Source organism: Lichenostomus cassidix, chromosome 12 (genome assembly GCF_008360975.1).
Source record: "Lichenostomus cassidix isolate B80296 chromosome 12, HeHo_3.0, whole genome shotgun sequence".
Classification (NCBI taxonomy): Eukaryota; Metazoa; Chordata; class Aves; order Passeriformes; family Meliphagidae; genus Lichenostomus; species Lichenostomus cassidix.
Genome location: NC_139493.1, coordinates 9,080,947 through 9,105,342, shown reverse-complemented (window position 1 = coordinate 9,105,342; position 24,396 = coordinate 9,080,947). Strand labels below are relative to the sequence as shown.

Here is a 24,396-nt window from a genome sequence, read left to right as displayed (position 1 = left end):
GTTGCCTAGATGTGCAGCCAGACCCAGGCTGACAGAAATGCTGCTAACAGCACCTAATTTGCTAGAGGATTATCACTTGGCGTAACGGATGGAAACTAGATTAGATAGCTGGTAAACTCACAGCACAGCTCATTACTGTAGAAGGAAATTTTTACCCACTTAAACAGAACTGGTTCTTCTTAGCTCTATGGTGCAATAGATTTGCAACCCTGTGCCAGAAAGACATTTTCTACCTCATTTTATTCCAAATATTTGGCACAGTTGGCATAATTATGAATATGGAGATCCTAAGCAAAGAAAGGCAGCTATGAACTTACAGTTAATAACTGCACTTCCATATCCATTTTGATCTGAGCATCAAAACCTTTTAAAGTCATTATCCATGTTCTGCAGACATGAAGACTATGGCATGCAGAGGTTTTCAGACTGGTTTTCTGAGTGGCACAGAACCCCTCAGTCCCACTAATCTCAAATGACAGAGAAAATACCCCATCACTCTGAGAAACTGAATGATAAAATTATTTTGCTGCCAGCCCTATGCTCAGTCAGGAACACAGGCACAGGACTAAGAAGGCCTGTGGCTCAATCCCCAGTACCAACCAACTCATTAGTAAGTGCCAACCACACTGGAATTGCTGCAGCTACCACTGGCCTACAGCCTGGCCTGTTGGGGAACATGGCAGCTATTTCATGCAGCCAGGTGCTACTGCACAAGGTGTTTGGATAGGATGCAAAGGACACAAAGTCCCTGCAAGATTCTGGTGCAGCAAAGCATGGCTAGTAAGTTGGAGCATGCTCGCAGCATCAATATCTCATCTAAATGCCTGCCATGGGATTTACAGCATGCCTGAACTTCACTTTTGTTTGAAACAACTTGGAGGCAGCACACCAGCCTCAGCTCCCCGGGTGGACAGAGCCCAAGCATTTCACCTGCAGCTACCTTCCAGCTGAGAAGGAACCTCCACAACTTGAAGGGGAGAACCAGAGATGGAAGAAGGTTGAAAAGATAATGCTCCCAAGGTGGAAGAAGACCGAGACAGCACCACCCCACCTCACACAGATCCACCTGCCCTCTTACCACAAAAGAGAAGATTGTGAGGGTGTTTTTACAGGCATGACTGCATGTACAATAAGGAGATTGACTGCTTCCTATTCTAAGATGAAAGAAAACAAAAGAACATTTAATCTAGAAACAAAATATTCATTCCCAACAGTGCCCTCTGTTCAGGATTAACACACAGCCCTGAGACAGGCTGCTATGAATACTAACATATCCTCCCAGCTCTTCACTAAATTCATCCCACTCTGACAGCCCCAGGGAATTTCCCCTGACTTCCAGTAATCAAAAGCTATGGATCTGGGCAAGATAGTTTTAATGAGGGAGCCCCCACTCCTGGAAACATCATCATTTCCTGAACACACACAGAAAAACTGAACATGCACCAGAAAAGCACATTGGTACCAAGTAAGAAGAAAACAACTTAGCATCACTAATTTCTGCAAAACTGTCACACTGCCTGACAGTTTGCCTTATTATCTTATTTTTCTCCTTGTTTCTTTGCATCTCATTTATTGCTAAATCTTCTAGGCCTCTGCTGCAAGGGGATGCAAATGAAGACAAGCCCTCCACCCCCACCTCTGAGTCTACACCCTGCTTCTGTGGTGACTGCTCTCATCAAACTGGGACCAAAGATAACACTGGAACCCTCTGTGCACAGATTCTGTACATTCAACTCAATGCTGCCTAGCGAATAGAGAGGAAGAGATTTGAATTTTTTTTTTTTGTAAATGAAAGACAGAAGAAAAAAAATCCAGAGGCTAATCCAAGCTCCATCCCACAGGACCCAAGTGAGATCTCTCAGGCTTGATGTAAATAGCAGCACTCCTCTTGGGCTGTATGAGGCAATACTCAAATGTGAGCTGGGACCTTTATTTCTTTGTACAGATGAATGAAGTGTCACCAGGATGACTAACAGCATCACATAGACAAGAAAAGGCAACAACACCTATAATCCAAATAAATACTCTGAAAATCCTCTGACTCTGGCAACAGTGCAGCAGCCAAGGTTAATATAATTGCTAAAACAAAAGCTCTGTAGTGCTTTGTTCACAGTGGAAATGAAGTCGTTAAGCAAAAAAGTGTTTTACTTCATAGACAACTTGAAGAATGTAGCATTGAATTTATTTTGCAGCCTCAGCAAGAGGTTTCTACTTGTCAAGACAGAGCAGCTTAGCTAGCAGGGTCACTGACACCTCTACTTAACACAGTTCAGACATGGCTCTAACCCCATTCTAATGCACTGCATTTCCTTGAGCTCTAATACCACGATAACCCCCTTCTCCTTAAATGCAGAGTGGTCTTGATGCCAAACACCTGAAGGTGTCAGAGGAAAACGTTTAAACTAATTTCCCAGGGGAAAGCAGTTCTTCCAATGCTATCAGTGAAATCAGCAAATTTTGCTGGAGCCAGAAAATAGTTTTGGCTGAAAAGTGAAAGCCAGTAATTACTAGATGCCAAGTTCATATAATATTAATGAGGGGGAGAGTCAGGGAAATCACCATAATTGCTAAAACAAATTTTACAAACTTATTTGAATTCCTTTATTTTCCAAAGACAAGGAGAGGGGAGAAAAATTGGAGTAAAATAAAAAAAAAGGTAATTCATTGTCTTGACAAAACAAGGGGACTGAAAAGATAAATTCTACTTGAACTTTAAATGGAAAAGTTCATTACATTTTTCTCTCAATGCACAGATACCACAGCAAGACCAAGTATAACTGGACAAAATGCAGACCCTTCCAAGAGGGAATGTTCCATTCCACTGTGTGGTTCACCCAGGCCAAGCACTGCAGAGGAGCTGTTCCCATTTCCAACAGAGACCATCAGCATGGGATCTATTTTCTTGATCTAGCACTGCCTATTTTCCATCCCCAGTTACACCAGTGTCAGTGCACAGTAACTATACTCGTTTCAGGAACACAAACAGACTTTTAGATTGTAGATGCCTTTGGCCCAAGATGTGCAGGAACAGTTCCCATGTGTGGGGGATCATCACCAACATTCACTGGAACAGGAGACTTGTGGCCTCTCTGGGAAATGAGACCATCATGGGAAAAGATTTTCACCTCACTCTAGATATTACACAAGCCTTTTGGGCATAGATCACTGCTCTGAATTTCAAGGGCTAGGTCTGACTTTTAAAAGAAATGGAGCCATTTATGTGATGCAGAGCTCCAAAAATGCCTAATTCACTGTCTTGGGACTTGTCTACAAAGAGGTAATTTCAATAGAGCTCTACCCCTATAATTATTCCACTATATTTATACCTCTAAATTCACTTCATTTGCAAAATAAGTACTTTTATTCCATTATAATGAAGTCTAATAATTAACAATATAGTCAGTAAATTGGGACATTCATAGGAAGGCCTACACAGTCTTAACCATAGAAAGAGAGCCTGGAATAGAGCTCATGCCCTGGTGGACAGCCTTCCTTTGCCAACAACTAAGCAGATCTGGCACTTGTGTCCACTTAGATGAGACAAAAGGAAATGAAAAAAAGGCAGAGCAAATCATACACCTCAGACTGGCTACACACCTTGGTTTAACCTGAACAATCTTCCTCTCTGTGGAACCCAGAGCATCAGAAGATCTGTGGGTCAGCAGGTGCAATCACAGCTCAAGACTGGAACAGTTTCAAAGATCACATCCGTTTCTTGGGAATTGCCCACGTGTTTTTCCACTACACTTGGCATGAGCCCATAGGAACGCCAACAGGTCTGGAGAACATCAAACATGGCCTGATTCCAGACAGACCTGGCATTTCTTCTCACTCTAAAATTTTCCTGGCTACCACAATTCATGGTTTCCATCAAGGTCTTCAGCATCCTGAAATGCTCCCCCCAACCCCCACTTTCCAACCTTGGCAGCCCTAAAGGAAAAGCATGCCAAACCACTGCAGCCGATGCTTTTGTCAGCACTGAGCATCATCACTCAATATTGCTAATAAAACTCCTTCACAGAAAGCCCCACAGAGTAATTGCATAAGCAAGAGAGCAGAAGCCACAATGTCCATACAGTTTCATAAAGCCAAACTTTGCAGGTATGGGATCACATTCAGGTTGTAAAAGCTGGCAGATCATTTCAAAAGGCAAAATAATTATCAATCTCTGTCTTTAATAAAATTCCAATGAGGTTTTGAAGTCACTCCATAAAATCCTTGTGGCTTCATCCCCACATTGTGCAAGACTTCTCAATCAGAGCTGAACTTTCTGACTGTGGAAGTACAGGATCAAAAGCAGCAGCCCAAACTCAGTGCAGTGTGACAGTGTGACAGCCAGCAAGGAAGGGTGCAGCTATTACTCACTCAATGGGTGCCAAATCCACATCAACATATTAATGAGAAAAAAAAAAGACCCCATCAAAGTCTAGCAGGATTTGCTCTGGCTGTTCCATCGTTTGATAAGTGAGCATTATCCCTTAAGCATTACCACCACAGCCTTCAAGCAATCCTAATTCCCCATCACACTTCATTGGAGGGTCAGAACCTCTATTTTTACATTTTGTTTAAAAGCACTGGCCTGTATAATGAGTATTACCAACAAACAGCAGCCCATAAATTCCTGAGCTCTGTGTGATCAAATCTTCATCTCTGACAAAGCCTGGATGCACTGTAAAGCAAGAGTATCACATGCAGAAATACATTAATATACCACATACAGTGGACACCTAACAGCCCTTCAGCAGTAACATTTCAGCTGCACACTGCTTAAGTGACAGCTATGCAGCCAAATTTCTTTACTGAAAATTAAGTGCCAGTATAATAGATCATGTCATTGTAGGTTTGGACAAATGGACTCTGTAAGGCAATGTATTAAAACTGAACAGACTCAATCTGGCACTGAAAGGTGGTCCTAAGACAACTTGATAGAAACAAAAAATGCCTTTCCAAATGATTGAATTATTTCTGATGTGGCAAGCACAAAAACACTGTATCTTAAGCAGCAGAATAGTTAAACTGATTTAAAGTTATGCACACCATACCATTTGTAAGATCAAAATGCTTATGGGTAAGTGAACAAAAGACAATTCACATTATTTTTAACAGTTATTCTATTTTAGTTATTCTACACATTACATGCATATCACAAACATGGAACTCAATGAAAGATCTAATTTTCTGCTAATCATGCAAACACAGCAAATTTCCATCTTAGTGGGATGTTTCTCCCTGATGCATGTGAATAAGGAAAGAAGAATCCCATTTCAAGTCAAAGGCGTAGTTTCACAGCTATGGAGCAAAACATCTCAGCACATTGTTCTGAGGACTAAATAAATCACTGATGTATATAGCCCAGCTGTTATAGCCTCCTCAAAACAGACTGTTGTGATATTTTTACCTTCCTATTATAAAAATTTATATAGCTCTGCCAAAACCATGAAAATCCACCCCCTGCTAAATTTTCCCCATGGTCCCACTCCTGCCAAACTGTACCTGCAGCAAGACAGGGCAGCCAAGAAAGGGAGATCTTGCAATGGGTTTTTACTTTGTTGCCCTCAGCTTGCAAATCAGGCTGCACCATGAAGGATTTTCCTTTCCAGGCACCACAGGACACCTCTGCTCATGGCTGCACAGCAGCAAAATGCCCCTATATGTTCCTACAGCTGTTTCCAAGGTAACCAGCACAGAGCTGTATACAAGGGAAGGAAGGAAACAGCAGCAACACAATCCTGCTATATAGCCACTACTTGAAGCAGGTCTGAGTTGTCCCTTTCCCCTCCTTTCCAGCTGCCCCATGATTCAAGCAAGGGTTGGGAGAACTCACATCCCATTTTATAATCCCATTACCTCAAACCTAAGTGTGGTTTAGGTTTTTATTTTTAAAAGGCATCATATTGGAGTTATAAAGGTGAGAGTCAAATTTTCTGCTTTTACTCAAGGAAAAAACCATCTGGGGGAGGAAGAGGAATTGTAAAAGCAACCTAAATTTACACCCAAACTCTGTATTACCTCCCCCTAAAAGCAGAAAAATATCTCAGGTTTAGCAAAAGGTGTCTGCCCACAACTGTAACCCATCTTATACATGCCCTATGCATCTAAATAACACTGAGTTTCACCAATTTGGATAAAAGTACCTCCACTGCTCAGTCGGCAGATTCAGTTTATCCTTTCTAGACATACAGTTTCCACATCCACTCAGATGTGCCAAAAACACAGAGACTTTCCCACCTGCCTACATACATTCTTGTTCCCAAAGCAGAATTTGGCCTTTGCTGCTTCTGCTACTGAAAACCTTGGAGCAGCAAGAATGCAGCTCAAATTCTTCAGTCCTCATATAAGGACAGCAGCATGAGGGAGGGAAATTCAGCTGGGAAAAGGTCTGGCATGGCAAGCTAGTTCTCATCACTGCCTCAAAAGAAGATGAGTTATCAGAGTGATAAATCAGCACAAGCTCTGACCACACAGCTCTGCACTCACAGTGATAGAACAGAAGTGCCAGGCCAAATGCTTTAACCTCTGCTTCCAGGTCTGAGACAGCCCCACAGTAATGCAGGAAGGAGCTGATCGACCCCATGATTTTGGAGTAACAGGGCTGTGATCAATACAGGCTGGAGGGAAAACATTTCCACCAAAAATTTTCAAGTAGTTGACATCAATTCCTTTTTCCTTGCATAAAATAGAATAAGGAGGAGCACATCCCATGTACAAATCTTTGTGGTGGAGAAAACCAACACATTATATAATGAAGAATTTCTGCACACTGGTCAGAAGTCATTCCCATCTTTCAGGAGACAGAAATTTTAAGGCAAAACATGCATGAAGAGACTCGCTGTGGGTGGTATTCTGAAATGGCAATCATACTTCAGCACAGTTTGTGCATATCTTGCATTTCCCTATCTGACTTACCATGGCTGACCTTTTCTACCAACTGTGATTAATGAAGCTACCAATCCAGCTCTGAATGGCTGCAAATTGCAAGAGGTGCTCATCACATTAATATTCAGTAACCAAAATATACCACTCTTCTAATTACAATTGTGCTCCTGCTGAACACCAGGACATTTCCTGTGGAAGCTCAAGTACTGCGGTCCTCAGAGGAAGTGAACAACTTGATGGGCCAGAGCACACATGCCTGGCAAAAAAGCTCCCCAGCTTGGGGGTAAAAAATGAACCACAAACCTATGACATCTGCGTAGCCATGGAGATGCCAACAAGGCAGACATAACTTACTCTGAATAAAGAAAACCAGAAGTCAGTATTTCTTCATAGACTGGTTGGAGATTGGTTTGCAAAGTCAAAATCTGAACAGAGCAGAAATTTCCTGCAGTGTTGTTACAGAAGGGCTCGGATTGGAAGGAACCTTAAAGATCATCTAGTTCCAATCCTCCTGCCACAGACAGGGACACATCATGATGCAAAACCTTCTCTACCATACCTGTTAACACTGCAGTGCTACAAAAACATTACCAAATACTTCCTCTGCTGCCCCTGCAGAGTTATATGCTGTAACGCAACCATCTAACCGGTTGCCTTGAGGAAAAGGGAAAGAAGTTCCCTACAAGCTCAGCTAATCCTCCTCTACACAGCACATCAGCTCAAGCCTGCCAGATTTATCCCTCCAGATAAACTATTCTGTGATTAAATGGCACCTTCATAAGACTGACTGCTCTTTGAGCCACCCATGGAAATAAATGCAATGTACTCAAAGGGATGCACACCAGCCACAGACTCACTGCAGTGCTGGGACTGAAGTCAGAGGGAAAGGAGGTGAGGAGGAAAGGCATTACACAGAGCCAGAGACAAGAGCTAATACATACGCATATGAAGTCATCAAGAAAGTAACCCAGCAAACACACTAACCCAGTACAGCTATACATCAAGAAGTCCCTGCTGTGAATGTTTAAAAAAGCTCCCAAAGCCACCCCTGATCCAACAGTGCAAGAGCATCCGTGCCAGCTGCAGCAAGGCAGCGTTACAAAGCACTGCACCATAGCAGGGCTGAATTCATGCCAACAGGTCTCAGTGTGTCAAGCAGGGGGACTGATTGACTCTTCTACAGGACAAGATTTTTAACAGCTCTATCTCAGGCAGATGGAGGCTCCAAGGAAAAGCTATGGTCCTAAAACAATCCAGCAACAGAAATAGATGGTGTTCTCCCAAAGCAGTGGGAGCAGGGAAGCAGCATCAGAAAGGCACAGCAGCTTAATGACTCTGTCCTAACACCTCACAGGAGATCTAACAGCACTGTTTCTCTCTATGCTTATTAACCAGCAGGTTCAGAGAATTCCATTATTCTTGCTTTATTCACACCAAATGCTGCATCAGTGCCACTTCACGTATTTGTTAAGTCCATTTACCAGGGAACAATCTAGAGAGGTAGTCGGGGAAGGGGTCCAAAGGAAAAACCTGCCATTAGCTACTTTGTACCAAAGCAGCAGAGGTTCGTAAAACACACATTCCGACTTATTTCTGCCCGTCTCGGATCAGCTCTTCCACCTGAGTCCCATGAGAGCACAGGAGAAATGCACTTCATTTCAGAGACATAAACTTTCCCCACCACTCTCATGCCTGTTCATCTACAAACGCAGGAGCCGGAGTGCAACGTTTAAACCTCCCTTATGCTGTGCCACCTTGTGGATGTCTTCTCAGGACTTTTATGAGCCGCACGTCCAGCATTTATTTAACATCACACTCTTGAGCATGTAAACAAAATAATTCACAGTCACTGTGAGCAACAGTAAGCGGCACAATAGGAGTCAGATTACCGTGACACGTCCTCTGTGCAATTTCCAAACCCTTTAATCCCCAGGTGGAGTTGGCACTGGGGAAAATTACCAGCTGAAAACAGCATCACCAGTAGCTTTAGAAAGTTGGGGCTCAGATACTGCAAGCCCCTCTTAAATATCCAAAAAGGACCGCTCAGCCATCTCTCGCTCAGGTTTACCCCCACCACTTGAAGAAGAAAAAAAAAACGAAAGCAGAAACCAAGCACGCCCGGGGATAGAAGGGAAGATTTGCTGCGGCAAAGTTTACCGGCACGAAGAGCATCCCCCCTCCACTCCCTTCATCCGCGGAGCTCCATGCCAGCAGAGCATCGTCCCCCTCCCAGAGGGACACACACCACCACAACCCCAAAGAATAACGGAAAAGGGGAGGCGGAGGGCAATTCCGAGCACCTCCAGCTCTCCTTTCCCCCCGCCGCGCTCACCGTCCTCTTGCATCCGCTGCAGGCACAATGCGAGGCTCTTCCTCCAGCCCGGCATCGCGGCAGGAGCAGCGCTGCCGCCCCCCGGGGCAGCGGCGCGGCTGGAGGGGCCCGGGGGGGCCGGCAGGAGCGGCGGGCGCTGCCGAGCGCGGCCGGGCTCCCCGGCGCTTTATGGCCGGGCGGTGCATGCGGCGGCGGCGGCGGGGCCGGGGCCGGGCGGGGGAGCGCTGCCCGCCCCCGCCTGCGCACAGCCCCGGGCCGCCCGCCGCGCAGGTGCGCTCCCCCCGCCGCGGAGGGCGGGGAACGGCAAACTCGGGGAAGGGGGGGAGAAAAAATAGTGTCAAAATGTATATACTGTACATTTTTCCCATTGGGGGAGAGTCTGCGTAGACAGGATGGGCCCGCCTGCGAACAGGCTCGGGGCTCCGACCCACACCGGCGTCCTGCGGGTCCCAAATCGCCGGCTGACGTCGGGCAGATACATGCCCAGGAAAGACAGGGAGAGCACACTGTTCCCATTCTACATTCTCTTTACAGCTGTAGCCTGGCGCCTCTTCCCTTCGCCGAGCGGCAGCTGCCTGGCAGCCCCACGCAGGTGCGCGCATTGACGCGTGTTTATTCTGAAGTTGGATTCTCTGGCAAATAAAGTTGCGCAGCAGCCAGGCTGATCTACTTCATCTTCTTCACGACCACTTGCACGCAGCTGAAGTATATGGGGAAGACTTAAAAGCATTTTTTTCAATTTCCTAATATTCCAGAGCTTTCAGCACTTTTACATGGACACAAAGGAGATGTTTATTGCATATGCCAGGGCATTCATGTTTTTAATTTCCTGGGGGCAACATATCTCTGCAATCACTCGCAGCTGTTTTTGTTCTTCATGAGGTCTTTTCTTTTATTACCTGTCTGGTAGGTCTTGTTCTGCATCTCTGCCTCCCTTTGTGAGAGTGATTATATTATGTGCAACATCTGCTATAATCTAAAATATTGGAGACCAAGCTCTCCTTGGGATAGCATGAGCTAATTCCAGTTTCAGAAGACTGGTGTCTCACACCACTCAGGCAGAATAGGGCAGCTCTAATAACAAGAGAATATATCCATCTGTATGCATCCATATGGACTTTGGCTTTACAGTTCAGCTTTTCTGTCCCTACCTGCATGAAAAGCAGTTGTAGGACAGCCTAGCACCCTGCCAAGGTGCAGCAGCTTCACCCTCTGTGCTCCGCTCACATCTGAGAAGCATTAGCCATTTCGGGAACTGCCAGCCAAGTGTGGTGTGGCATTTGCCAAGCTGGGCAGCCGGAGTCTGGAAACCTCTTCACTCCCTAGTGAGAGTGGGAGTGGCTCAACACTTAAGGTGATTGTGAATATTCTTGAAACAACCTGCTAAAGCTCTGAGCGCATCAAGTGAGAAGATCAGTTTCTGCACAAAGGGACAAAAGCAGAAACCTATGACTTTGGGGCAGTCTGGGGGATGAGGATCCTAACTGAGGTACTTGAGTTAAAGACCTACAGTTAAATTAGCTTACACACACACACATACCCCCCCAAGTTTTTAAAGACCAACGTGGGAGGTGGGCTTCAGAGGATCTTTTGAAGTTACTATTGTAGGATGCTTTTCCAGTGAGTTAAGCTGGGATAATCATAAACCCATGAGAATAGACAGCCCTCTTCATTTAAGCATCAGAGTTTGCAGCACTGCAGAGGGCAGACAGCAGTATGCAATGCCCTAGGACCGCATGAGACGTTCCCATCACAGCAGAGAGCAGCACAGTACAGGCTGATTCTCTTCCATGTTTCTAAACAGCGTTACCCATCAGTTTAAAGGACAGTGATTGGAATGATGGCACCTGAAGGCTTATTCCAGCCAGCTGGAGCAACCACTTCTAAGAGAGATTTCCTGAGGTCTATCGGCAGCAGGAGCACAGCTATACCTCAGATCTGCTATACCCCACTAGCAGCACAGAAAAATTCACAGACATAAAAATATATTTTTGCCCACATTTACCTTCAGACTAAAAACATAAGAAGGGATTGACTCCCCACCCAGGTACAACTTCTTAAAGAGCTTGTTTCCTTGTGCTAAATACAGCACATTTGCACAGCTTGTTCCTTGGAGGAAAACACGACACCCCCTCCACTACCACCCCTTCCCTGCAATTTCTTTGTACCTTTGGGACTCACAACAAATCACAGCTCTGCAATTGGATTGGATGAGGGCACATCATGCTGACTTAGAGAAAGTTTGTGATATGCCCCAAATATTCTGATAACAAGACTCAGAAGATCTTTCGAGAAGGATTAATCTGAAGGTAGGATGCATCCTGGGGAAAGGAAATTATGCTTCTTCAATAGTTAAAAACCAGCACACAGAGACTGTTGAGTTATATGACTAACTCAACCACCCACACAGGCAAATCACCTGCCCTTTCTGTGCCTTGATTTCCTTGCCTTGTATTTTATAATTGCATGATGATATCCAGATTCTAGGCATTAGAAAAGGACTCCCAGAAAAATGATGGTTATTGATCTAATACGGCGCTCAGGAAAAGTAATGAGAATCTGAAATAAACATGATACAGAAAGGGGCTTTTAAAAGTAAGGTTAAATGGACACTTTTTGTACCTAAAAGCTCATCTGGTTTTGCCATTTACACTGGTTGATCTCACAAAAGATTCTTTCCCTGAAGAGTCTTTAGACTGTCATGGCTACAACAGTACTACTTTTTAAAGGACACTGGTACCACAGAAATAATTAAACGTGAAAATAGCAAGCACATTACTAGCTGAAAAAGCTCAGGGCTCTTAAGGATTGAATTTGACATATCCATTATTGTACAAAAAGCCAAAGCTACTGTGGTGAGATTTTCTCAAGTACTAACTTCAGTTCTCGCATGGGAAACCGTTAGAGAAAATGAAACATACCTAAGAGTACCAGTAGAGAATTCATAAGCAGAATCAATGTACAACAGGTGCTATGGTACATCTTTGGAGGGAAGTCGTGGAGGGATATTTCAAGAAGCAGAAGACTTCAGAAGTGAGTAGCCATGTCCCTGAGCAATGTCTAATCTTTTTGTATAACTGAAATGTGCAGCTGCAGGATTTTAGGCACCACTGTGACTTGGATACTGCCATAATTTTAGAAGGCACTGTTGTCCTCCCCCATCCTGCAGAAATGGTTGTCAAACCAAATTTGTAAGGCAGAGATTCCCCTTTGGCCACGCGCCCCGGAACAGGATGGCCTGGTTTGATCAACTGAGGACGTTACTGTGCCCTGCACATTGGCTGTTTTAGCAGCTGGTGGTCCCTATCACACTGAGGAACACAGAGTCCAGCAAGACGAAAGCTGCTCCTAAGCTGGGCAAAAGGAAAGGTCTCTGCCCTGCAGTGTGTGCAGCCTAAATGGGCAGCATGGCTCAGAACAAAAACCAAGTGTTCCTGCATGTGTGTTGGGGCTCTCTAGAGCTGGAGGAATGATGGGAGGTCTTGAAATACGAGTCTGCTCTTCATGGGTTGTAGAGAACATGGTCTCTACAGGCCTGGGTAGCTTCAAGCTCTGCCCCTAATTCACAGAAGCTTTCTGTGGCACACAAGAGGGAGAGTTAGCTCCACTGTGCTTTAAATACCACTATAGCTATAAGAAAAAAATATGAAAGCACCAAGTTTTACAGTCTCAGGAGCTGGCTACTGAGCAAAGGTTCAGGCCTGTCACAAGCCTGCAAATAAACCAGGATTTGCAAATGGGATGGAGCTCACGTCTCCTGCATGCTGCATGCACAGGGTAGTGAGCAGACAGTGATACCATGTGTGTGTGGCAAGAGGAGACTCCCACATAGAAATCCCATTTTCCTGCTGGGGTTAAGGAAGAATGTCGAGGCATTTTAGCTTCCATTTTGTCCCTGAACTCTTTGCTTCTAGACAACTCCAGCAAACTCTCCTGTCATGTGTTCCCTCACTTTGAGGGTCACTCACTTCATCATCTCACAAGGAGAATAAGCTGACTCCCTGCAACAAGGTAAGTCAGTGAAATGAGTCAATCTTCAATTTCAGCCCCAAACCAAGTGACTTCAGAGTTCCTCTCTTACCATTTCTGAATCTGTGAGGATCTGACACTTGGGAGATCCTCAGGAATGGTGTTCTGTCCGCCCACCATTCCCCGCAGCTTAGTGAAGATGTACCACTAGTGAGGTGGCACCCTCAAGGCTGCATTATTTCAACAGTGATCTGGAGGCACAATGAAACCCTCTGGGGAAACAGAGAAGACTGTAGGCTCCCTCCCCCCCATATTGACCTAGTGCTACTGCCAGGCAGCATTCAATAGTTAAGATCAAGCTAGAAATTACTTTGACCTATGTAATCCCACACAAAGGAAATCTATTTAGGTGTCTAGAATAATCTTTTCCTTTTTCACTCCCACTCCTAGACTTAATTAAGTAAAAGATAAATTTTCTTTCTCTACCAAGGCTGGGCTACTTTGCTGAGTGTTGAAGCAGTGCACTCTATATCCTTACAGCTGTACATGGAGCAGGCAGGGGACTATGGGAAATTTATTTCCATCCCACTGGGATATGTAAATAGCACACAGCTGTTTTAATGCAGAACCAGTCTCTACTTTCACCTCTCAAGTACATGGAATGGTAGTGGGGATACAGACCATCAATCTCTGTCACAACACAGCGTCACAATGGGTTTGTCTCACTGACTGCTACACTCTCACTTTTATACAGCTGTGTACCCCATAACACACAGCAGTGAGCAGCATTGAGATCATGGAATTTAAAAATAATCCTGTCATGGTAGAGGGTTAAAGGCAATTTTAAAATGGATTATCTTCACTTTGCTACCACCACCAGAGGTTGATGAATAGCACTTTTACTTACTAATCCAACTTGGTTTTGTCTTTGCCTTAAATTCAGGCAATGCAAGCAGTTTACTTGTTATATTGCCTTCTTCTTGTCAGGAACTTCAGGGCATACATCCATACTATGGACTTCTGCAGAAAGTGCTCATGTCCAACTCGGTTCTGAAGGCTGGAAGCAATCTGTCATTCTGCCTCTTCTGGGTGATACTCATCTCTCTGAATGGCTGAATACCCTTTAAGACAGATAGGGAGAATACATTTGGATTTCACTGACGCAAGTACGCACCCCATTTATGGGCTCCATGAGGATATGGTCACCTCTGTGCTCTGTTCCTGCTGGAAGGAAGCTCAAATCCTCCTTGTTTCTGTCCCAAAGACATGCGTGGAGTCAGCTCAGGAGCTGGTTCCTCACCTCCTTCCTTGGAAATCCCAGCATAACAACAAATGGGTTCAGACCAGCACCTCACCTTCTTCCAAAGTCATCTTCCTTCTACAAGAGCCCTGCAAAGTGTGCAACCAGCTCTGAGTGCTGAAGAAATGAGGCTGCCTGTGGCCAGCCTACCCAGGGGTTTCTCTGCTTGGCTCTCCTCTTGCAACACCATTGTCATCAGGTCTTCTCCTGGGCTCAAGACCTGTCCTTGCTGACCTGACCTGGGCTGATGCTGGTGCTGAAGCTTTAGTTTTGCTTCCCTTGCAGGTTCTTAACTTATAGATGCTGTTTAGAGCCAGTCACAAACACCAGTCACCTTTTCTGCCAACAACATGACATTGGCTGTCCACCTTGTTCCCAAACATAATCTTGTCACTTACTGCCAATGTCCCACCACAGAGGTTCTCCCCATTTACCTACCAGTGACCTAGCGAATATGATGCTGGGAGGACTACAGTGTAGCAAGACAAAGAAGCTTTGCATCTTCCTCCCTTCATGCCCCAAACCATCAGTGTTTAGGCAAGACTCTGCCCCTTCCCTCACTAATCCCTCCAGGGTTTAGGGCTCTGCACTGCCCCCAGCTCCATTGCAGCTGCAGCCTGTTGATTTCCAGGCTACTGAAATGTGTTATAAATGTAATATCCAAGGTGGCCGTGAATGCTACATGTTATTCTGTGTACTACCCTCCACATCCAAGCAGACGGCAGTCTGAAGCATTAGCAGCTGATACAGATGCTTAAAACTGTCAATATTTGGTTACAACCATGCAACATAAGAGACAATAACTTTGGTACCATCCTGTGTGAAAATCTCCTCAATTTAGCCAGTAGACAGCTGTCTGAGTCACTGTGAAGTTGCTGTGTGATCTCTTATTTTGGAAGACAGAATTTAAAAACAAGACTGAACTTGGTCACAACAATGAAGAGCCACTTTTCTAACTTTTGATTGAAGATGGAGTTGCTGGAAACATGTTATTTCCCTTTCAAAACTGCTTTCAGGACTCCCTCCTTCCCTTTATCATGTTAGTTTCTTCTCTGCATACACCATGTTTTGCCTTAGACACACACACAGCATCACAAATAAGATGTCACCATTTGCACCATGTCCAAGTGTTCACCTTCATAAAGCCACATAACCCTCCCAGGCAAGAACAGTGCTAACCACCACTTACCCACAGAAGAAATCTCCAAACCATCCCACTGCTACAGAGAGTTTTTCATTCCAGACATGCACTTAGCAAGATTTGCCTCTGGCTATGTAAGGTTTCATCTCTGCTCCTCATTGCAAAGATGCCTCAGGGAAATTTTACAAATCACTTAAGTAAAAGAGCTATCAGGTATAGGATAGTTGGCTCTGCACCACCTGGAATGCCAGGTACCAGACAGATCTCAGCCTGGGAAGGTTTCCCATTAGGACATGCTCTACATTTTGCTTTGTTTTTCTGATTGACAAACTTTTATTTATGGGAAAGGATCTTTAAGCTATCCCTGCAAGCCCAAATTGCATTTTTCTTGGCTACCAGCTGTGCAAGTAAAAAAAAGTTGCTCACCAGGGATTTGTCATTTCTCCCAGGAATAACTCAGTGTCTTTTAACAACCATGAAAGAAATACACAATGGAAGTACTTCTGTGCCTTCTTTTAACATGACTGCAGTATCTGCCATGCCCAGAACTCCATTCAGGACTGCAGTGGAAGGGAAAGCAAAGCCAATCCCAGATGCTCTGGACAGTCAGACTCAGGCTAGCAGCTGGCAGGTTCAGCTCCCAATTGTTTGGTCCTTCTTATCCTACTGCCTCCAGAATCCCATGAACCAGAAGCTGTGGAAAATGAATTTGTGAGGTGAGTTTCTGTTGTGCATCAGTGGCAGATGGCTCAGGACGTGAAGACAGGCTTGGACTCAGCCTTCATTCATGCCACAGTCTCAGGCTCCCTCCTGGACTTCTTTTAACCAGAGCTGGCATTAACCACTCATCTATTCCACGAAAACCCACTTGGAACTACTGCACTTGATAGTAAGCAGAGAAACACTATTCATCCATCTCTCAGTAAAGCATATCACTGTTTGAATCTCATGAAAACTAACTTCAATATTGCCATTAGGAAAAATGATGTGGTTTTCTTTTTCGTGGTTGATGAACAGAAGCAGTTCAAGAAAAGAGCAGGGTGCAGAAAGCAACACTACATCTCTGTCAACATATGCTAAAAGTCATTACTATGACTGTCTTGCTTCCTCATCCCTCTCATTGTGACCCAGCTCCAGCTGTCAGTAACACATTAATGACTGCAGTCTATTTCAGATCAGAGAAGGAGGCAAGACAGTTGCAAATCATTGATATTGACTGTTGGTCTTAATGGAAACACTCTGTAATTTTGCATGTACATTCAAAAGGGATAGAAAAATACAATAATTCCCATTGCAGTGTTCTGATCTCTCCCAAATCAGCTGGCTAGGAAACAAGCACTGTGGGCAAGCGTTAAAAAATGTAAAGCCCCCTTCACTTCCATGTAGTGTGCATTCCCTCCTCTAGTATTTCATAAAATATTGGAATTCACATTTTGTACAGCTCCTTGATATAGATGAGAAGTTGCTTGGCGCTCATCAAGGCCTTAATAAAGAAATCATTGGACTTTTGCCTGATGTAGTTATTCATTTTGAAGTATTATTCTAGTTCTCATTCCACTTGTCTATATTTGACTAATAGCAGCAGCGCCACACACACTCTCAAGCTCTCTCTGTGCACAGAGAGTCAATATTTCTTTTCTCAATTATAGCTAAAATAACACCTACAATCACTCTAAGCTTTCTTTTTTGATACTTATGGCAAGACTTGGTGCTTTCTGGGCTTCTATTTTAAGTAACCTTTGTATCAGGAGGCCTGTATGGGGAGAGCCTTTGTATTAGGGGCTGGAGTCCTGTTCAACAACAGGACAGGGATCACTCAAGCAAAAGGAATGGGGTGTGTGTTTTAGTGTCCCTGCAAAGCAAACAACACTTTTGGAAAATTCCTTACCTGTTTAGTCTTCAGTCTCAGCCCTCACAGAGCCAGATGAGAGACTGAAAGAGTGGCTGCAGTGCTCAGATTCAGCATACAAGCACTTCTATTGCAGAGAGCTGGCCAAAGCAGAACTCAAAACTCGAGTCCCAGTAACCCACACAGAATTTGAACTGACAGTTGAAAATCCAGGGCCAGCTCTTCATGCAATTCTGGGTTATCCACTTGTCTTACTTCTCGCCTAACTTTACATGTATGAGGCTGGGGAAATGGGGAGAAGAAACCAATTTACCCCTCCAGTGCTGGCGAGATTACAGGGAAGTGCGGGGGAGACACTCATTTTGCGGGGTCACCTCTGCCAAGCGCTCCAGTCTCGGTGAGACGGGAATCACACCGTGCAGTAACAGTCTCGCAGTGCCATCTACCGCCCTGAGGTCCCTCTACCAGCGCGAGTGACACCTCCGGGACTTTGCTGCAGAGGGAAGCTGGGAGAGAGCCCTCCACAACTGTTTCTTTCTTCCTTAGACGCTGTTCTCTCTTTTCCTAGGAAAATTACCTTAAACAGCCTTTCGAGCATCTCCTCAAAAACGAACAGTGCTCAACTACTTTGTCCAGAAAGACAACTTACGTCTTTCACTTCATGTTTTTGGGATACCTGACAGGATGGTGGCTAGTGAAAGAACACTTTATTTATTATTATAAATCCAACTGTAGAAAATAAAGAGGAATCCAAACTAGAGTGGACCAAGACTTTGAGCCAAAGTGGCGAAAAATTTCCTTCGTTCTAAAACATTTAACAGTAGCTTTTCACCACCAGAGTAACAGAGAAGGATTACATATACAATACACTTTTGTTTTCTTAATAAATTAATCATAGCTGCCACTAAGCCATCTATGCAGGCAGATGGTAGATGACTGCTAGGTAATCAATGCCCATATGGTAGAGAAACTCCATCCCCGATTATGCTGATTTAAATCTCTTTGGTGCATCAAGGTAAAAATGAACACGTGCCAGAGATGTGTCCTGCCCAAGTAGGCAGATTTGATCCTTCCAATGCATCAGGAAATCACACAGAGAGCTGCAATTTGCTCTATTATGACAGCCCATCTTCTGCCCAGTGTCAAGAATTAGACTCTCCATAAACAGCAAGCATGCAGAAGTTCATGTCTGCATCTCAAAGTGCAATTCAAAGATCATTCATAACCACAGAACAAAGATTTTATTTATATATATATATATATACTTATATACTTACTGTATACAGTAACAGACACATCCTTTGCATTTCTAGTGTGAGAAGACAAATGAAAAACCTCAGGCTAGAGATTTCTAGCATTCTGTCTTGTACTGAACTGAAATCCCACCCTGTTCAGATTTTAATGGCATCATTCAATAAATGTCAAAAATGCATCAACTGCAATTCAACATTATTGTGCAAAGACTAGTAAATATAAATTATTTCCCCTCCTCCAAAGTAGCCTAGTAATGTGCTACAGGACCCAGATTTCTGCCACCATGTCAGAAAACTGAATCTGCTGCCATGAGCCTGCTGGTTTAAAATAATTCAGCTAAACAGCAGGATATAAACAGAAGCATTTTACAAGAAGGGATATAAATATGACTTACATCATCGTTGTGACACTAAATGAACATAAATAACAGGGTTTAAACTCACAGCTAGAAAGTAGCCTCTTTGGAAAGCTATAGCTACACTGAGCATGTGTTCCCTGTACCTGATACAATCAACAGCCCAGTGTTTTCTTTAAAAGAAAAACAGACTGTAAAGTAGGTACATGAGCTTTAGAGTTCCCAGATGTTATGCTCTGGTAGATGCCTTTTAATAGACATAACTTTACCACTGTAAAAGCTCTATCTGTTAGGCCAGCTTTAGATTAAAGACAGAGCTGTAAGCAAAGCAGCATTCACTAGCAGCATCTGGACCAGCACTTTGGAAGGAGAACAGAATTCAAGGTAAAAATGTGTTTTCTTATGGGAAAGCTACACTGTGGGTTTGTTTCTTTTAAATAAAAAGTCACAAGTTTTGGGATGGATCCTGCAGCTTTAACAATATCAATGAGCAGAAAAAGGAGTATTGAACCCAACCCCCTCCCACGAGCATCCCCTTGATTATAGGGGCATCCCCTTTCTGTTGTATTCCCCTCTTGCCTTACCTCTGTCCTGCATTCTCCACAGACAAAAAACAAGGCACTTCCTCCAGCCCGGCATCCTAGACCTAGAGACAAAGAAATACAAGTCTGTAGTGTCTTGAAGGAGTTTGCAGATGTGCAGCTGGAATACAAAACCCAGCTTCTTTACAGGGCTACACCTTGACAAAGAGGCAAGTCCATCTGTGCTTGCAAAGGCAGGAAAACCCTGCTTCATGCAAAAGCCTGACTGCAAACCATCCAGGCTACATTTTGCTGCAGGGATGGAGCAACTTCGCATGTCCACAGTGGAAGAAGCAGATGGTGAAAGAAGGGTGGACAAATGAATGGGTATATCTCAAGGAGTTGAGCAATTCCTTAAAGGGCATGCTTGTCTTTTATGCCAACCACACAGAAACTACAGACAACACATGCAGTCCAATCAATTAGATTCCTGTTCAAGGGATGAAAATATCCACAGCCACCCACCAATGAAATTGATAAGCAAATTTCCTTTGGAAATTTCTTTTTTACATCCCCAGTTTAGAAAATATGTCTATTGTTATCTCTTAGTACAGAAAAATAGTGAAGAACATATTCATCTTTTGAACTCACACGATAATAAGAATTATTTTTCTTACGTCCATCAGACTTAAGGATATGCAGATATTCCCAAAGGAGGAAGGGTCACTACAACCAATTGCAGCAAAGCTTGCTAAAATGTATTCTGAAAATATCATGGCTATCAATGACAGTTTTCTAAGCTAATTCTGGTTGCAGTAACTATGTCACTCCTACAGATTCTGTTGCAAGATGACATTAAGCCTATTTCTGATCGAAGCTGTTGGATGCTCTTAGGAAATCCCTACTTTCAAGCTGTATTTGAGAGGAATTACAATTTCTATACAAGTAGCACATAACAGCACTCCCTCTCTCATAACACATACAAAAAGAGAAGAGAGGACAACACTGTTGACACGATATGATTTAAAGTGCATTATAAAACTGCACATAAAATATAGTTTCTCATAGAACAAGACAAGGCTCCTTTATATCTCAATTCAACTTAACATTGTCACCACCAGTTGGGGTTTTTTTTACCTTTTTTTTTAACCAACTTTTAGTTTGCAAGCAAAAATAAGATAGAACAAAAGCAATCTGGCATTGCAGCTTGTGACCCAAGAGGCAAAAAACCAGAGCCACACACATGCCAGTTACACACTTATTATGTGCCACTTCTGGTTTTGACTGTCTGACTAGGATCATGCAAAAGAACTCAAGAATTTATTAAATAATTACCATTGTTTTAGGGGCTTTTTCTCCTAGTCTGCACACCTGCCAATTACCTACCCAAATGATTCTAAATTTTAGTCTTCCTGGAAAAAAATCTATAGTGTCCATCTAGATTGTCTACCAAAGTGTTTTTGATTTCTTTTTTTGCTTGTCTGTTTTGCTACAGCAATTGCACATATCTGAAAATACAATGCAAAAATACAAAAGTCTAGAGCATGCATCAGCTGCCCATAGGAAAATACAGAAAATTAAGTAAAAAAATATATGCGGGGACTAGATTTTGGGAAGAGATGTAATCTTTTCTGGGAAAGAAAGAGACACTTCTGGATCTCTGATGCAGCAAGAATTAGTTTGCAAACAGCTTTTCTTGTGCCACAGTCATTTTTGGCCTCACACACACTAAAACACACAAATTCCACAAAACAATACTCTGGCTAACCAAGATTATGCAAACTATGAAAGCAAACAAAAAAATATCTTGCTCTGTTTTAAAAAAGGTTTTTGTTGACATAACACAAATTCTTTCATATGATAACTTCTGAGATGAAGAGCCTGGAAAAAGCTAAAAAGAAAATCAGAAGGAATTTGTCCACCCCTTACAGAAATATGGATGAGTTGTCTTATATCAAGTGACTCCAAAAGTGTGTGAGGACACAGTGCCCTAGCTCTAGGGCTTATCTCCCAAAATGTCCAGCTGTTATTTGCTCACATTTTAATTTAATCTTAAAGCCAAAATGTGGAAGGATAGAATATCAAGGCCTTAGGGTAGGATGAAACCTTAGTGCCTGAGGTAAGAGAATGAGTCTTGAAAGAAGAAAACCTCCAAACATCAATATCATTTGGTCTGGGGCTCCTGTAAATTTTGGTAGGGGGATGTAGAAGAAATCCACACCAAAGCTTTGCAACTGGTTCATTTCAAGTTTGTGCACTATCTCTCACCAATTTTACAAGACAGTGAAATGCCACTGTTTCATACAAAATCCACTGTGATCCCCAATCTTCCTCAAAAACAATAAACAAGCTTTTTGTGTTGATGCAGCTTGTGGAAATAAACACAATTAGGACTCATGCTAAAATGAGCAGCATACTAATTGGAAGTGCTGAATCAATTATTCTCCAGGAATTCAGGGCTATCAGCAGTCTGAGATCAGACATGGTAGTTTATATAGCTTTCACAAATTCCTGATAAGAAATAAGCACAGCACAGCCACACTGAGCCTCTACTGTACACAAAGACAGATTCCTCCTATTCCCCACCTCATTTCTTTATGTTAAGCTGATTTTGCTTAACAACTTGAAGTGTTCTTATTCCTTGCTCACTGGCATTTTATGAATTCCTGTGGGCTGGATTTAAAAAAAAAAATGCACAGAATAGCCCTTCACAGGTTAGGATCGACACAGAGCCTTTCTGAGAGAACCATATGTGTGAAAGCTTGTCAGTTCTTAGGCTGTAAATCCTAAAGCACTGAACCGACACACGGTGCTCCCAAAGCCATCGGTCCGGCTGTGCTCTCCGTGCCGAATCCCAAACCCGGGGAGCCTGGCAGCAGAGCAACCCCGCGGCTCCGGCAGGAGCAGTGCCCCCCTCTGTCCTGGTCCTTGTTTTCCCTGCCTGCGGATGCTACACGAGAGAGAACGTGAGCTAAATGTTCCCTCATTGCACACACCTCTGGGTTCTATACAGCAGCAGTGACTGACTCATTCCCAATCCAGGCATGCCTAGCCAGACCTCTGCTACCCACAGAACAATCTACTGCTTCTTGCAAGCACAGAAGTGCCAGCTCTGCAGTCCTCACAGCAGCACGAACCACCTTGAAATTTCTAGGCTTAATTCCTTTTTCCACATCCTGTCATGTAGCACAGATTTTCCTTACAAACACGATCATGACCCTCAACTAGAAAGGAACATTCTAAGAGTCAATCCTGGCCTGGGTTTGGACTGGTTTTTTTCCTCAGTGTTGTTGCTAGGTGAGGTTTGAACAGGAAACAATAAATGATTTGTTGAAGTGTGATTTAATTAGAACAGCACAGATGTTTTCGTTTCTTTGTCCTATTTTTCAGTAATGCTCATTTCTCTTCTTCCATTACAGATCAAAATACCTTATGGCTCTAATATGACCTGCTAATACTTCTCTGTATCTGATGTCTCTCACCAATTGCCCTTCTAAAAAGCTAAAACCAAGACAGCTTCACTGGGGCCAGAAATAGCTCTTTCTCAATTGGACACTTCACACTCCCTGGAATACAGGTGTAGCTTTCTTAGCAGCTCAGTATCTCTGTCAGTTTTGCAATTGTGTGTCCATAAACTATTAAACACGGACCTGACCCAGGTTTCCAAACACAAAAGCAATGCATTTCTCAGAAAGAACTGTATCTGGTGCTTCTATCAGCTGTCATACTGCCAAGCAACATCAGAGCACCCTATATTTCTTCCACTTTATTAATGACAAGCTTCTTCTTGCAACCACAGATTAGTATGATCTTCGGTATTTCAATTAAAAACTATCAGTCAGTCCTTTTTCTTCATGGGGATGAAGAAGGATATAAAGAGCTACCCAGTATAACTCTGAATCTCACTCCCCAAGAGCACCTGTGCTCCTCCCTGGGGTTACAGAGCTGGATCCAGCACACATAGGTGGGTTTGTACTTGGCTGTTATGTTCAGGTCTCATTTCTGTGGCACTCATCAACTAAGGAGGGAAAGAGGGTTTTAGGTTTGGTTGGTTGGTTTGGGTTTTTTTCTGGGCTTTATTCAGGGTTTTTTTGTGTGGTTTGTTTTTTGATGATTGTTTCTTTTTCTGTTGATGATACCAAACCCCTCAAGTTTTGAGGCTCTCAAGGTTTTGATAGGGAATTGAATCAAACTGTGCAATTTTCTTTTAGGTGTTAATCAGTAGCTATAGGTGGACAGTTAGGATTAAACAATTGCATTGTGAGTATCATATGTTTGGCTAACCTGTTGTTTTAAGGAAGAGAGAAGACAATCCCAAAATGAATGGGCTGTCTGGATGAGAGGCACCAAGGGCAAAGTCAGAACTGAGCAGTACCTGGGGAAAGGTGATTCAGGCAGTAGGAAATCATGACCACATGCTCAAAATGCACCCCAGACTCAAACAGAGGGAAGAACTGTGCCTGCAGACTAATTAGCAGGAAAAACAAGATATAGACACAGCAAATAGGGGAGGTTGAGTAATTTGCAACCAACGAATGCTGATGCCTTTGTTTGTTAAGATGCATAAATAGTGTGAAGTTCTGCTGATCAGTGAGTTACCTTTCTGTGGGTCACCACAGCTCCCCACTGCGCACAGACGAGAACCAAAAACAGCAACACCTGGCCTGTCCGTGACTCGGTGCTCACACCAGAGCCCACATGCGGCTCAACACGGATGACACGTTTGAACCATGTGCTTCTCCATTTATCCCCACTCCAGCTCTGGGCCGATCTGCCAGTTTCTGGCGGCAGCCGCGCCC

The 24,396-nt window shown here is 43.6% G+C and overlaps 1 protein-coding gene across 1 annotated transcript in view; it reads right to left on the bottom strand.

Annotated features, from left to right (window-relative positions):
* Positions 1-9,365, bottom strand: part of GRIP2 (glutamate receptor interacting protein 2) — a 249,423-nt gene extending 240,058 nt beyond the window's left edge. The window contains exon 1 of the mRNA XM_085072550.1: positions 9,209-9,365. Coding sequence (XP_084928676.1) covers positions 9,209-9,263 — 55 coding nt within the window. The 5' untranslated portion in view covers positions 9,264-9,365. The remainder of the gene's footprint in view (positions 1-9,208) is intronic.
* Positions 9,366-24,396: the final 15,031 nt, after the last annotated feature.